The sequence below is a fragment of the Mauremys mutica genome, chromosome 10 (genome assembly GCF_020497125.1).
Source record: "Mauremys mutica isolate MM-2020 ecotype Southern chromosome 10, ASM2049712v1, whole genome shotgun sequence".
NCBI classification, from domain to species: domain Eukaryota; kingdom Metazoa; phylum Chordata; order Testudines; family Geoemydidae; genus Mauremys; species Mauremys mutica.
In genome coordinates, this window is record NC_059081.1 from 55,025,014 (window position 1) to 55,040,068 (window position 15,055).

Genomic DNA, 15,055 nt, shown 5'->3' on the forward strand with positions numbered 1-15,055 from the left:
TGGTTCAGGAGCTTGGGGTTTCCACTGCAGGAAAACATAGAAAAAGAGAAATGTGAATCCTTAAAGGGAACACCCCTTGAGATTTTTTTTTTAACTTTAAGATTTAAAATGTTCTATTCCATAATATTCATAGAGACATTAAAATCATTTAATTTTAGCAGGGCAAATTACAGGTAATGTATTATGTATACTACTAGATACCCATATATGCATTAAAATTCTCACTAAGAATTACATACTTAAAATGTTTTTTTCCCCCTTCATGAAGAATGGGAACCTGTCAACAAATTTTAGAAAATGTTGACATTGATTATATAGAACACTATCAGAATTGGCAATTAAAAAAAAACCAAAAAAAAAACAACTATTTTTTCCTTTGCCCTGCCTAAAGTGTTTATTGAGGAGACACCTCCCATCCTTCTAGCATAGACTTAAGCCTGCAAACAGCCAGAGTGGGAATCATAGGTAGTTTCAACAAATTTCTTTACTCCAAGCCACATTACATCTCCTCTATCCTCCCTGTGCCACATACCTTAGCTGCGTTATGATGCCCCCCCTTCCCTGCTAGGAAGTTGTGAGTTTTTCCTATGCTCTAATCTGTCTGATAAAGGGTGCTCAAGTGGTGCAATGCACAAATTCACTCTCCACCCTTTACCAACAGGCTGGTTGTTTCATCTTCACATTACATCCAGCCATATGAGTAAGAACCTGAGGTTAGTTTTGAGCCCATGTGGCCACGCTACACACGCCCTCCCTCCTCCCCACTCAAGCCAACAGGCTTGGCTTATATTCACATTTCATTTTGTGTTATGCCAAATAAGATTCACAAAAAAGGAGAACAAGTCATAGTTATTTTTCCTGGGCATTGGTTTCATTTCAAATAAATATAAACACATTTACATTAAAAGTATATGAACATTCTCTCTAGTCTGGAAAAAAATAAACTGTGGTCAACACATCATCAGTTAAAAACGTCAAGCTGTCAGCTAGAAATTTGTGTCATAAAATGTAAAATACACCCCAGACTATTCATTACTCAAAAAGTTTACATTTTTATTGTTTAGAAAAATTACTTCATTCTGTCACTTGCATTCAGAAAAAAATTAAAATCTTCCATTTAAATACTGAAGCATTTTGGTCCTCGTGGTATAGAGCTGGTTAGTTCATGGTAATTTATTTGCTTATTTTTTTTAAAGTCTCAGTCTTCCTTTTGTACATCTGTTCCAGACGAGGAACGGGGTCCATTTGACCTAGAAGCTTTGGCAGAAGGAGTAGATATATTCACAATGTTGATGTTGCTTAAGCAAGCTGGTGTCAATCGGCTGTTCTAGTACATCATGATTCCCTTTCCATAATATGCTTTCAAATTTACTAGCGTTTGTTTGGTATGTCCACTTTTGATGTAATGCTTTCACTTGCTCTGTATTTACCTTTGCTTTATTCATTTTAACCCAAATATTGGCAAAAGTATTTTAAAACCTGATAATGTTCCTGGTAAAAATAAGCTATATAAGTTTAGAAAAGAAAATGAAAAATACCAATTTAAATTGGCAACAAAATATAGATGCATCATAAATCAACAGCTTTTTTTTTTTCTGATCTCAGATTGGTGGTTAATTGCTCAGGTAACAGAAGCTCCTAATGACCCTAATTCTGTAGTGCAAATAAACCATATATGTTTGTGCTGAATTGAAAAAAAACAAATCAAGGGCTGAATCATGCTGACTTCACACAAGTAATTCCACTGATGTCAGTGGGGAAATATTGGTATGAGAGAGACAAGCAGGATTTGGCCTTAAATTTTTATATCAGTATTCTTCTAATTGTGTGCTGTACCTAAGATCTTTTAAAAGTGCCTTCTGTATATTTAAGTGCTTAATACATGCAGAGTGTAAAATGTCTTATTTCCCTTAGAGAAGGTAATACAGGCAGTACTTTAAAAAGATGCACAACTTTACCTTTGGTTTGTGTAACAAACTATTATCTACTCAACAGAACCTGTGTTAACTAGGAAATAGACAACAATGAGGAGAGGGTTGGGGTTCTTTCTTGGAATCTAAGAAAGCCACATTGGAAAGACGTCTGTGTACCAACTATACAGCTAGGACATATGAATATTTTATACAACAGTTCTCTGTTCATTTGTGCTGTCAAAAAGAAAAAGGCATTTTCTCTTTTTCTACTTAAAAAAAAAAGAGGTAGAAACGTTCACAGGAGCACTTGGGGCCTAAAGAAAACATGGTGAAACTTGAAGCTACAGAACATACATGTGAATTCATTCAAACGAAAATCCCTAACTTCTATATTAAAGGCTAGATTATTTTTAATGTTACTAATCCTTTCAATGCCTAATTCCGGAAGTTTCAATCAATAATAATACTTTAAAAATATAATGTGGGATTCAAGCTTTTTTTAAAAAACAACCAAAAAAAAACAACCCAAATGCAATTAAGAAAAAGCTTTGAATACCAAAGTCAAAACGTTTCAGAATCGGAATCATTTTCATTGTACCCATCCTCTGTTCCTATATTGTTACTCAAGGGTTTACTGTAAGAGTTAATGCTGCCCATATTGGAGCCATCGCAGAGATGTGTCCTGCTTAAATTGTCTTTTTTTAAACAAACGAAGTTGAAAGGCATCATTGAACTGGAAGGAGAAAAAGGCATCATGGTAGCCAAAATGAGTGCCAGGCAGTCAGCCACGTCTTTGTTAGGAGCGCAAGCCAGGGCTGGCGTATGACCTGGGCACAAATGCAGACAAGGCAATGGTTAGTACTGGGGGTACTGAGAAGGGAAATGAGCATTCCTCAAATACATCTCTAGATGACTTCATAATAAGGAGATGTATGTTTAGTTACAATCATGCCAGGCAAGAGAGAGTGTTACTTATTTTAAATTAGGCATGCTGGGAAAATACACAATGTATGGAGTGTTTAAGCTAATGTGACCACAAAAAGCACTATTTTAAAAGTCAGGCAGCATACAGCCTTCACAAAATGAATAAAAATATTTGGTAAACACAGTTCCACAACACAGACAATATGATTGCAAAACGACAACATAAATAAGCATATGGCACTATGAACTGAAATTGATTTCCACTTCAGTTCATATGAACAAATCACATTCTGAGAACAATGACTTTCAGTTGAAGATAAATGTGCATTAGATAAAAATATTAAGTTCTGCATTTATGAATTTTTAAAAGATTTTATAATATTGATTAATTGATTATTTTAGAGTAATTTATCTAGGAATTAAGTTACCAGAGAAAGGGACAAGACACACACCCCTCCCCCCAACACACGATATTTACAGTCAGTATGACTGTATAGATTATTATCCAAAATTTGCCTTCCTGTTAAGAGAAGAATAGTTTTATTCAGGAAGCATGAAATATATTTTTTAAAATTAAGTAAATGTAATAAGGGCTTGGTGAAATGAAGAACTGGGAAACTACTAATGGCAGCCAATCACCCAATTTTAACCGCAGAGTTAACTTGGGCTCCTATTGGGATGTTTGTACCCCAGCTCCCATCTACACACAAAAAGCTTTAAAAGACTGGGTTTTGCTTACAAGTGGGTTGCTAATCTTTGCAGTGAGGACACTGGCTAAATCACTCAAGTCCAGTGCCTTCCCACAATTCCCTCTGTATGCCCAGAAGGACAAACAAGTTCTACAATTCACTGGGAATCAGAGTAACTAAGCTTACTGCACCACTAGGAACCATGGGATACTTCTAGCAGCTCACACAAGTTAAGTACAGCACCACTGTGGATGCAGCCAAGCGGACATCCTCAGGTACGGCTTTGTAGTGTGGCCACTCACACCTGAGTTTGGCCAACCATGGTTCTTACACTTGAGTGCCAATCATCCAAGTTAATTCTGCAGTGAAGCCGAACCCTCTGTGGGTTTCATATACAACTACAGCCGAGCAAATAATTTGCAGCTAATAAAGATTAGTAGTAATAATAATTGATTAATTTAACCTTTCTTTGGGTACTATGTCCATGAGCAGATCATGACTTCCTAAAATTTGAACTGTGGTGATTAGTTATGATCACATGATATTAGTTTTGTTCTAGATTGGATAAGTGTGACATTTTTATAATTTGGAGGTTGGCTTGAAATCCCTCAGTGAGAGGTAGATGATGAGGATTAGGAAAATCTGAACCTTTTCCTTTCAGGGCAGCAAAGCCTTATCCAAGGCATCATTCATCATTACAGTGCTTTCAGACATACTGCCTGCGTGAAGAGTTTAAATTTAATCTTCACTCTTTATAGTCGCACAAAACTAATTGGTTTTGTATTAGTTGTAAAGTGTGTGGGATTTAGAGCCAAATCTGGTTCATTTACTTCTTTCTATCCTGAGCTCTGGCAAAAGATTTTCAGAGCCCCATCCGTTGGCCACTTCAAGAGATGTAATATCTTATACAAAACATACCACTTTTAATACAAACACTAGAGCCTGGAAAGTTAAAACTGATAAAACTTGATAACTCATACATTTGTAGAAAGTGGCTTGGGCAAATTCATTTTTATATTTGAGAGAATATTTGAAGAAAACACTTTGCAGTATTCATCACTCTAGGTACAACTTTTGATACTGTAAGTGAGACTCCAGTTATTTATTTTTAATCAGCTGCCAAATGCTATTTATTAATTGGGTTCTTGTTTGTAGTCATATAATAGATACTTCAAGTACACTTTTTCAGGAAGATGGGAGCCAGGCAAACAATGAAAGCTTGGGCATAATTCCATTCAATTAATTGTTTTTTGTTTGTTTGTTTTTTAACATAAAGAATGTTTAGGTCGCTGACAAAAACAATCTTTGTAGATTGCTTCATTAAAAAGAGAAAAACAGGGCCAGCCTGAAATTGTAGCAACAGTGCTCTTTAAGAGACTCAGATTCAGCAATGACCTTGAGGTTCTGACTCATCAGTTTGGTGGAAGTTTTGCAAGCCACGGAAATGGTTGGATCCTGGGAATAGTATCCTGTCAGCACTGATCCTCAGAATGTTCTAACAGCAAACTGATGGAGTGGCAAATCAGTGGCATTGAGAAAAGCAATATCTCTTTGCATTCAGCTACAGTCAGGTGCCACAACAGTAGCCACTCACTAAAAGCATAAGGGTGAGGTGAATAAAAGGAAACAATTAAGCAGTAAGATTAAATAGTTTAGAAACCTTCTGCTCCTCCCAGATCACTTGGAGGAGATGTAGAAGATTGCATGCTATGATAAATGGGACTGTGCCAAACAAAAAATCTTTAGAGCTACCTAATGATATTGGTACAATTGTTTAATTCTGTGAAATATGCAGGAGCTGTTAATTACAATACCTGCAATACGCAGGTAATTACATTTAGTTAATACATTTTATTATAATTAGTGCTACATTTTGGGTCAGGCAAAATTCATTCAACAGTGCTCCACAGGTTTTCTTTGTAATAAAACATGATATTTTAGTCTTGATGTAATAGACATTCTTCTTACAAATGCATTTACTTGGGACCAAATCCTGTCCACAACTTAGATCCAGATGACTTCAATAGAATTAGTTCATGCCGTCTGACTAGTATAATATGGCAAATAAGATTAATCGCTTTTATAGTGTTTTTCATCCATAGATCTCAAAGTGTCTTACAGTGATGGGTAAAAAATATTATTCCCACTTTACAGGTAGGGAAAATGAGGCACAGAAATGTTACATCAAATACTTAAATGCCATTGAGTCAGTGTTGTAAGAGAAACCAGCTTATTTCAAGAAAGAAGAATTTTAAAGGTTAATTTCAGAATACCATAAAAACAGAGTTTTGACTTTCCCTTACAGATATTTTGTGTTTAGAAAAAGGATTTCATAGAGGTCTGAGACAAAGTGTTTAATTGGTGACTAAACTTGAAAATATGTTTCACACTGTATTCACACTTACTACAGGCTGGTAATAATTTGTTAGCATATCAGATTTGGTCAGAAAATTTGATTACTAACTTTGATCTCAGAATGAATTGGGGTACAAACAAACAGTTGCTGATGTTTTTTCTCCTAACCATTAAGCATGCTCTGATGAGATGTATAATCCTTAACTCTAGAGCAAGGAGTCAGAATTTTCTGTTGCCTTTTGCATGTTTAGAAAATTCAAACCACCATTGCATCCAGGGGTTAAAGAAAGGCTAGCTGTTGACAGCACATGCAAAATTAACATTAAGGGGACTGGTGTGATGTCTGCGGTGTGTTTGATATAAAATATACAGAAGTAGTATCCTTGTTTGGGTACTTATACAATTGAACATCTTATTCACAAAGGAGTATAGGCACCAGTGTTGTCTAATTAACCAGTTTGCAGGTCTATTTCTTTTGTTACTTGTAAAAATCACCTTAGGTGCTCTTCTGAAGACTGTCAAATTACATTGTTTCACTTACCATTTTCATCTACCGCTAGTACGCACGCCCCCTTGGCCAGCAACTGTTCAACCACCATTTTTAGGCCATTTCGTGCAGCAATATGGAGAGGTCTACAAAACATAACACTCTAGATTCAAGTATGATTTGCAATATATTTGAAACGTCGGGTTAAGTAACACTTAAGAGCATGTTCAGTTGCTTTTCTGGATCCTTAGAATTGTATTCTAGATAGATTGTAAATAGCATCACCTCTTTTAAACATAAAATTTTAATTCCACATCTATAAAACATCTTGTTTTTACATACACACAAGAATGCACACACAAGCTCTTTCTGTATGTGCATGCATGTATATGTGTATAGATAGATAGAGGGGGAACTGATAGTGACACTGTATATAGTGCATGCATAACACTTTTCATTATAAAATATTTAGTTGAAAGGCTCTCACACCTCCCTTGTTTGCAGCAGGCCTTTGACATTTGGCAGGGGAATTGACCTCAGTCTAGCTAAATGTCTTTCCTTTGTTCCATCTTCACTTTGGCTAAGATAGAATATCTTAGTTTGGCTAAGATATCAGTTTGGCTAAGATGAAAAATTCACTATTTCACTTTCCTTTGGGTTCTGCAGGAAAATTCTGGCAGGATGCCAGAATCATTGTACATTTTGTTGCTAGGCTCTTTCATTGTTGAAGTAGAAGGGGGTGAAGAGAATCTACTCAGCACTGTTGCAATACATCCCAATTGGTCATCAAAGCATCTCTTCTCTCCCCCTGGAGATGGACTGGGGTGTTTTCACCTCTTATACAGGGGTGAAACCTCCATCAGCCTTCCACACCTGCCTCCTTGTCAGTGGGAGCAAATCAACCCCTCAGTCTACAAGATAGGTCTTGATCCTATCCTTAGATATATGGGTGCATCATTATCTGCAGCACTGCCGATCCCAAACATTCAAAAACCATGAGTCACAGATTACAGTATGGGTAGTAACAGGACCCCTGACTGGTCTGGGCCTATACAATTTGCTGTATAGTCACCTCTGGAGAACTGGCTCTGAGCTCCCCTGGAACAGTATTTGCTGCACTTCCTTTTAGTCTGGGAGGTGAACAGATCTGGGTAGGGAATTCCCCACTGAGCTGTCAAACTCCCACTCATGGTCAGTGGCAAAGTGCCTGCTGAGGCTATTTGCAAGCCCATTCTTGGTTCCTAGGAGTACATTGCTGATAGGGTAATGTGGTTATTGATACACCAGTTCCATAAGCTTGACAGATTTTATACACAGGGGAATGGATCTCGCATCTCCCTGTTTGTTTACATAGAATACGGTTGTCCTGTTGTCTGACATGAGAATGTGGTGAGACTGGATTAATAGTAAGAATGCCTTGCATGCTTCTTGGACTGCTCTGATGTATGTGTATCCTGGTTTCCGAGGGCATCCAAGTGTGACCGTCTATGTGAGCCTCCAAACTAACAAAAGGGTATCTGTGATTATTATCCTGTTGGGTGTGGGGGATAGTAAAGGAACGCTCATGCACACTTGTGCAAGATCTTTCAGCAAGTCAGAGATGCCCTTATTGTGGTGCAAATTGTTACTATGTTTATGCTGTGTTTGCTCAGTATATATACAGTTCGAAGCCAAGCCTACAGACAATGGAGTTGGGGTCTGGCAAATAGAGTTACTTAAGTACATGACTCCAAACGACCCAGGATAGTTTAACAAATCCAGACTGATGTCCAAGGGTTGTGCATAACTTGATCTCTCAGGCTACCCATGGCTTAGAATCTGTCCATAGGAAAGGTAAGCTCTTGCTCTGACTGAGTCTAAGGTCACTCCTATGAAATCTATAGTCTGTATCAAAGTCACAGTAGACTTTTCCACGTTCACAAAGGTTCCCAGAGATGCTAGGAGACAAAGTAGCAATGAGGTCAATGCTATGACTTTTGGGCATGTCCTGCCTTTAAGAAGCCAGTAGTCTAGATACAGGAAGATGGTGGAATCACCCTATCTGAGTTGCGCTGCTGTTATGGAAAACACTTTTGTGAAGACCCTGGATGCAGTTGCTAGACCAAACCAAAGTAGCCTGTATTGACAGTGGTCGGGACACACCAGAAATCAGGAATTTTCTGTGGAAAGGGTGAATATCAGTGTGAAAGTACAAATCTTTCATATTGAGAGCTGTGAATCATGTGTCTTTATCCACAGATGGTATTATTGTTGCCAATCTAATCATGCAGAATTTTAGCTTGCAAATAAATACATTGAGTTGGCTGCACGTTGAGAATGGGTCTCCACCCTCCTCATATTCAGAATAAAACTCTTTTCCTTGATTTGCTTTTACTTGCTCCCACTGGAGGAGAAATTCTACTCCTAATGTAGGATCTCCTCATGAGAATGGTCTCTGAAGAGAGAGAAAGAAATTTTGGCAGGGTTGGGAGCCAATGGTATAACCAGAATGGATGATATCTAGCACCCACTTGTCCTTTGTTATTGCCCCCAGCTGTGGGGAAAATTGTGCTAGATGTCCACCAAAGTAGATCTCGTAAGTGGGTGGAGATGGCATAAACATTAGTTCGTAGCTCCCAAGTGTCCCATCAAAAGTATCTTTTGGCTGATGGGGAGAGACAGGCCGTGGAGGCCAGGTAGCTGCAGTAGAGGTGGATGGGGCAGTGTCTCAATATTTTTGCACCTTCTGCTGTTTGCAAGGTAGCTCGTAAGAGCGCTGATAAAGACCTCAGCTTGTGAGACTGCTTATGGTATTTCATCTTCAGGGCTGGTCTATATACACCCTGGGAATGGAGGGTTGCCCTGGAGTCTTTTAGTGAGTGCGAAGACCTGTCTATCTTCTGGTTGAAAACACTGACTTAATCAAACGACTAGTGTTCTGTACCTCCCTGGAACCCCAAAAATGCAGCTCAACTTCCCAGCACATCACTATAGCACTTGAAGCAATATTGGCAGCATTGACTTCAGCCTTTAATGAAGTTCTTGCCACTAATCTTTCCTCGTCAATAAGGGCTTGAAATTGAGCCCTGTCCTCCTGGGGTAACTTGTCTTTAAAGCTCAGGAATTTAGAATATTTTGCCAGGGAGTCCTGGTAGTTGGAAATTCTAAATTGGAGGCTGATGGAATTAAACACTTTTCTCTCCTCAACACCTGACTTCCTTATCCACACAGGTTGCCCTTGGGAGCTGTTGGCTGGACCTTTTTGTGGCTGTTTGGATGACTAGGGAGTATGGGGCAGAATCAGAGAACAAAAACTCCACTTCCTTAGCTGGAGCAAAGTACCACTTTTCCATCCTCTTAGGTGTAGAGGCACACATAACTGGCATGTGCCATTCAGTTCTTGCTGGTTCTAGTATGGCCTCATTCACTGGGAGTGCTATTTAGCTAGACTCCTTAGGCTGTAGGATGTCCAAGAGCTTGTGTCCTGGACCTCCTCTGAGGGGATCTGGAGCTTTTCTGCTACTCTCTAAAGCACGTGTTGGTGACTAAGACTTTCTCGGAGATTTATTCTTTACATCTTTCTGTGTAGAGACAGATGTTGAGGCTACCTTTGGTGAAGTCTTTGGTGCTGTGGATGCAATCGGTGCCATGATACTGCCTATGTCTCTAGCAGCCTCTGGTGTTCTAGATGTTGATGTAGTCATAGTGGGAGGCCTATGCACAGGGAGGTCCTCTGCCCCTGGATCTGAAGCCGGTTTTAAGGATTGTTGCATCACTAAGAGTTTAAACTTCATCGTCCTATTGTTTCAGAATCTACCCTTGAAGGAAGTGTAGATCTTGCACTTACTGGGTATATGAGCATCTCCCAAACAGCAAAGGCACTGAGAATGCCTGTCACTGATCAGGACAACCTCACTGCAGGAGAAGCACCTTTTAAATCCCTGGAACTCCAGCATCCCCAAACAAAATAACAAAAAATGATTTCCTAAATGGGGAAGGATTTGAAATCTCTAACTATATCTATGAATGAAATTTTTTCCTGAGGGGGAAAAAGGGGGGGGGGGGACAACTGTTCCAACAACTATAAACCATATAAAATAACTAACTATATACTAACTAGCTAACTAACTAACTAACCGCTGAATACTAAAGAGAACAGATACACAGTAGACCAGTGGTTCTCAATTTGAGTCCCAATCAGCACACAGCTGAGGTCCATGTGACATCCTCAGGGCTATACAGGTAATGTTGGATGTGGCCCACAATGGTAAATAGATTGAGAACCACTGCAGTAGACCCTGTCTTAGGTCAGAGGTGATTGAGAAGGAACTGAGGGAAGTTCGCTTGTGCATCCCCATATAGCCTCAATGTGTGGGATGCATGCAGCACAGGCCAAACAGGCACTGCTACCAGACAGCCTCGCATGTGACTCTACTTGAAGAAGAAGAAGTAGTTATTACTAGCCTTCCTTCATCAGATCGAGCCGGGAGAACCCATCCTCTCAGCCATAAAATCTGAAAAAGGACCAGATTTCTTCAGGACCCACTGTGGGCATTCCACTAGTTGCCCTTCTTTCCTTGGGGGCTAGGAAGGAATTTCTCCCTTACCACCAGGTTGGTCAAGACAGGGTGAGATTTTTTATTTTTTTTTTGCCTTTCCCACAGTAGCTTTGGGACCCAGTGGGGTGGGGCAAGGCTGGGGGATTAAGTTATATAGTGTCACAATTTAGTATATAAAATGCATGACAGATGTCCAGTGCAATGGAAGGGTTACAGTTATTGGATAAAATGGACTGGGAAAGGATCTGAAGGAAAGCATCCCTTAAGGGAGCTAAAGGAGGAGAGTTCGGGGCTCCTACATCTGATATAGTGGGGAGCCAACTCTCCTCCTTTTCAAACCCCCCTTTAGCCCTCATATGAGGGAAGGAGGCGAGGTCCAACCAGGCTGGGGATTATGTGGAAGTGATTAAGAAACTGATGATGACCTGCACAGTACAATTTATGGCCGGGTACTTCCAGATATTTTAAGTGAACAAAGTTGTGGCCTAATTAAGCCACATCCACTGCCTCATATCTTTCTTTTGGTGTGGCCGAACAATGTGTGGATCAGATACTAGTATTTTCCTAAACACCATAGCAGGGAGAAAAAAAGTGTTGCTCTTCTTTAACTTACTTTGTTTAAGCTGCAAGGGATAATCCTTTTTTTTTTTTTTTTTTTTTTGAGAAGACATTAGGAGTCACATTCAACACAACACGCTACGATTTCTGCTTTATTGACTGGAAAACCTATGTTTGTTTTTAAAAGAATAAAGCAGCTGATCTTCACAGAAACACCTTATACTACATGCTCCATAGGACTAAATATAGCTCAAGATATTCCAAAATTCAATAATTTTCAGATATTCTACCACATTGAAACATTTTAAGATTAATTTTTTTTTAAATTACACACTTATGAAAAATCTAAGTAACGTTAATTTGAAATTCCAAATCTGAATTTTCTGGTAAAAACAATACATAAGAGCACAAGTGAATAAATAGTAAAATTGTTTCAGCATTTACTTACGTCTGCAACGCATTATTTTTTGCATTAATAAGGCTCTGTTCTTGGATCTTGTCAAGTATTAACAAGGCACATTTTTCATGACCCTAATATTAAAAATAAAATAAATGTTAATTTGCAGAGGGTTTTAAAATTGAGGCAACATAAATTAAAAATACAAATCCAAATTAAAAAATGCATTTAGAATTACAAACATGCTTCTGAGTTTATAAAAGGGTGCATACTTGATGAATTTCAAAGGCCAGAAGACACAGATTGCAATCCCTACCATTATTACTGGGTGAATTTTAAGTAATCCAAATGTGCCAATTGTGGCTTTTTTTCCTTTAAAACACTGCATGCCTTATACATATAGACCCTACTTTAAGCTATATTTGAATCCATGTCTTCATGAAACAGTAGTGATCTTTTGAAAGAACTGATGGTATATTTTTTTTAAATAAATAATCAATATTTAGCACGAGTAATAGTACTTCCTTGACCTTTAAATGCCTGATTGCTTATGCATTTTAATTAGGCAAAGAAACTTTTTTTTTTTCAATTAAATAGTTGAAGAGGTATTTTCCCCCTGTATGATAAGGGCACTATTGACAATTAAAATCTTTGGAAAGTTTATTAGATAATGCAGAATTGGGCCACAATTCTGCAACTTCTTCTGTGTAAGTGCAAGGGTCAGCCTGGGCAGAACAAATTGCAGGGTTGGGGCTTTGGAGTATAGGTGTTTAGCACAGGTGTTCATTCCTTGAAGGTGGTCCAGTGCCAAATGTACCATATTATGATATGAGATGCTAACAAATAAAATAGCTGATGCAGCTTTATAAATTGGGGAAGGGGTGTACAGTGGGTTATGGCAAAGAGGCCTTGAACAAACTTGATCGCTACTAAACTCCCACCTATTAAAAGGTGCAATTGAAAAAGAAAAACCTGTTAAGGGAATGAGGGCATTTCTTTCTGGCTAAGCCAGGTAGTGGCAGCAGAAGAGTAGGAGGAGAGAGGAGGTGAAACCTACTGAGGTTACTAAATATGTGGACACAGAGCCTGGAAAAGAAAACCATGACCAAACCTGATTTCTGCCTCAACTTTTACAAGATCTTGGCATCAGCTCGAACAGGAAATTTCTGTCCCTTTCCACAGAAATCCAAGAGATGATGTAAAGCTGTATTTATACACACTACAGTGAGACTATTCTGTAAATTCACAATGGTCTCATAGCTTCTTCACATTAGCAATATTTCCTTAGCACTGTTACCAGTATCTCAAAAGTATATTTGTCTTGCCTCTCAAATTACTGTAACCTTGCTGGATAGGCCGAAGAGCAAGCTAACTCTAGTACATTTCCTCCCTCCCCGCCAAGTTTGTGTACATCACAGCTTCATTGCACTCAGGATTTAATTGGCCTGAGAAATCAATGTCTTCAGTACTCTGCCAAGGCCTTGTTTTAAATATCTCTTCAATGCACACATATATAGTATATATAATGCAAGTCTGTGTGTGTGTGTGTGCGCGTGCATGTAGTCTACAAAGTTCCTTAACATACTTTACTGCTAGCCAAGTGCAAGGGCGTATTCAAGTCCTTATCCTTTACAGTCAGATCAGCCTTGGCACTGTTCACCAAAAAATCTGAAATACAGAAACAAAAACCATCGGATAAATCCTCCAGACTGATGCACATGCAAACTGCAAAGGAGAAAATTAACTCCAGTCTCCAGAATATGTGCACACAGTACTGTAGATGGGCAAATAGATCCTTATTCTATATAAACTATACAAATGTGGAGGAAAAATTATCAATGAACAAACTGTAATTTGTGCAGTTAATCAGCAATCAAACCAAAGCTAACAGCTGGTTGAAAATGGAAAACTGTTAATTAAATATTCATTTTACTCAAAATTGTCAGTTCAAATGTATTCATTTTAATTTGACTGATGAAATCTGCAGCATCAGAATGGCAGTTTTGGCCTGAAACAGTCCACCCAGTCAACAACTGTGGATCCTGCTTTGAGAGGAGTAAGTGAGTTCTGCTGACTCATTATATCTTTGGGGGAGATAATGGGTGTAGCAATCCAGGATGTGGGCTACGCAGTCAAGTCTGGAGAGAAAGTATGAGTTAATATTTGTTATAGGGTTTTTAAAAAAAATAGTAAGTCCAGACTCAACTTACAGTTGCCCATTCAAAACAATATTTTGCACTTCAAAATAAACATCTTTTAATAATTTAACTACAAAAGATTACTCTTCATCTTCCTGCTAGAAGGAGATTCTGTTGCCCTGTATATTCAGGGAAATGAGACAAATGCAGGAATTAATACCAAGAGCACTTTTTAATCACATGCTACACGACTTTTGGCAGAAAAATGGGCATGGTTTATCTGTTATTGAAACTATTTGCAAAGTGAAGTGAAAACAACTGACAAGAATTTTGGGTGCAATAAACACATGAGACTTTTTAAAAATATGAAGCTAACTTCCTTTTACCCATTATATAAAATAGATGGACACACATTTAGGTATGTACTCTTAGCATCTCTTAGTATTTTAATTATAATCCCCAAGGGGAAAAAAAAAACTGATAAAGCACTTGGATGGGTAAGTACAGTAGCCTTCTTCTTCTTTCAAGATTTACAGAAGCAAATAGGTACCTACCTACAGCACCTGTATGTCCATTTTCAGCTGCCATCATAAGTGGCGTTTTCCCTGAATTATCTGCAGCATTTACCAGTGCATTGTGATTTAAAAGAAGCTGCAAGCATTCCACATGATCGGCAAAGGCTGCCGCATGAAGGGGAGTTCTATGAGAAAAAACAGCATGGTTATAGCTTTAGGATATTAAATGATCTATAAAGAATTACAATATTGTTGTTTCTTGTAGCCTTAAGGAAAACAGTACAAGAAGTTTTGAAGCTTTTTTCCTATGAAACTTGAAACTTAAAACTCAACAAGGCAAGTTGGGATGCTACTCTCATATAAGCAATAATGGTAACAGTTGCATCCTCAGTGTTTGTACAACAAAAAGTCTAAAACTGGCAAGCATCAGGTGGATGGAGTTGTGGACAAGCTCATCAAAACAGGATGTTTAACTTAACAGAACATACTGCACAATACAAAAAACTAGACCTCCCTATTATTCCTGATTTTTTTAATAAGC

At 38.3% G+C, this 15,055-nt stretch overlaps 1 protein-coding gene across 5 annotated transcripts in view; it reads right to left on the bottom strand.

Moving 5' to 3' along the window:
• Positions 1-256: 256 nt before the first annotated feature.
• Positions 257-15,055, bottom strand: part of ANKRD44 (ankyrin repeat domain 44) — a 213,811-nt gene continuing 199,012 nt past the window's right edge. For 3 of the 5 annotated variants that reach the window (XM_045032492.1, XM_045032496.1, XM_045032491.1), the window contains 5 exons: positions 14,554-14,699; positions 13,447-13,529; positions 11,913-11,995; positions 6,423-6,514; positions 257-2,740 (listed from right to left, as the gene is read on the bottom strand). In XM_045032492.1, the coding sequence (XP_044888427.1) occupies positions 2,475-2,740; positions 6,423-6,514; positions 11,913-11,995; positions 13,447-13,529; positions 14,554-14,699 (670 nt within the window). In that variant the 3' untranslated portion in view covers positions 257-2,474. The remainder of the gene's footprint in view (positions 2,741-6,422; positions 6,515-11,912; positions 11,996-13,446; positions 13,530-14,553; positions 14,700-15,055) is intronic. The other 2 variants (XM_045032495.1, XM_045032494.1) reach the window with 1 other exon arrangement.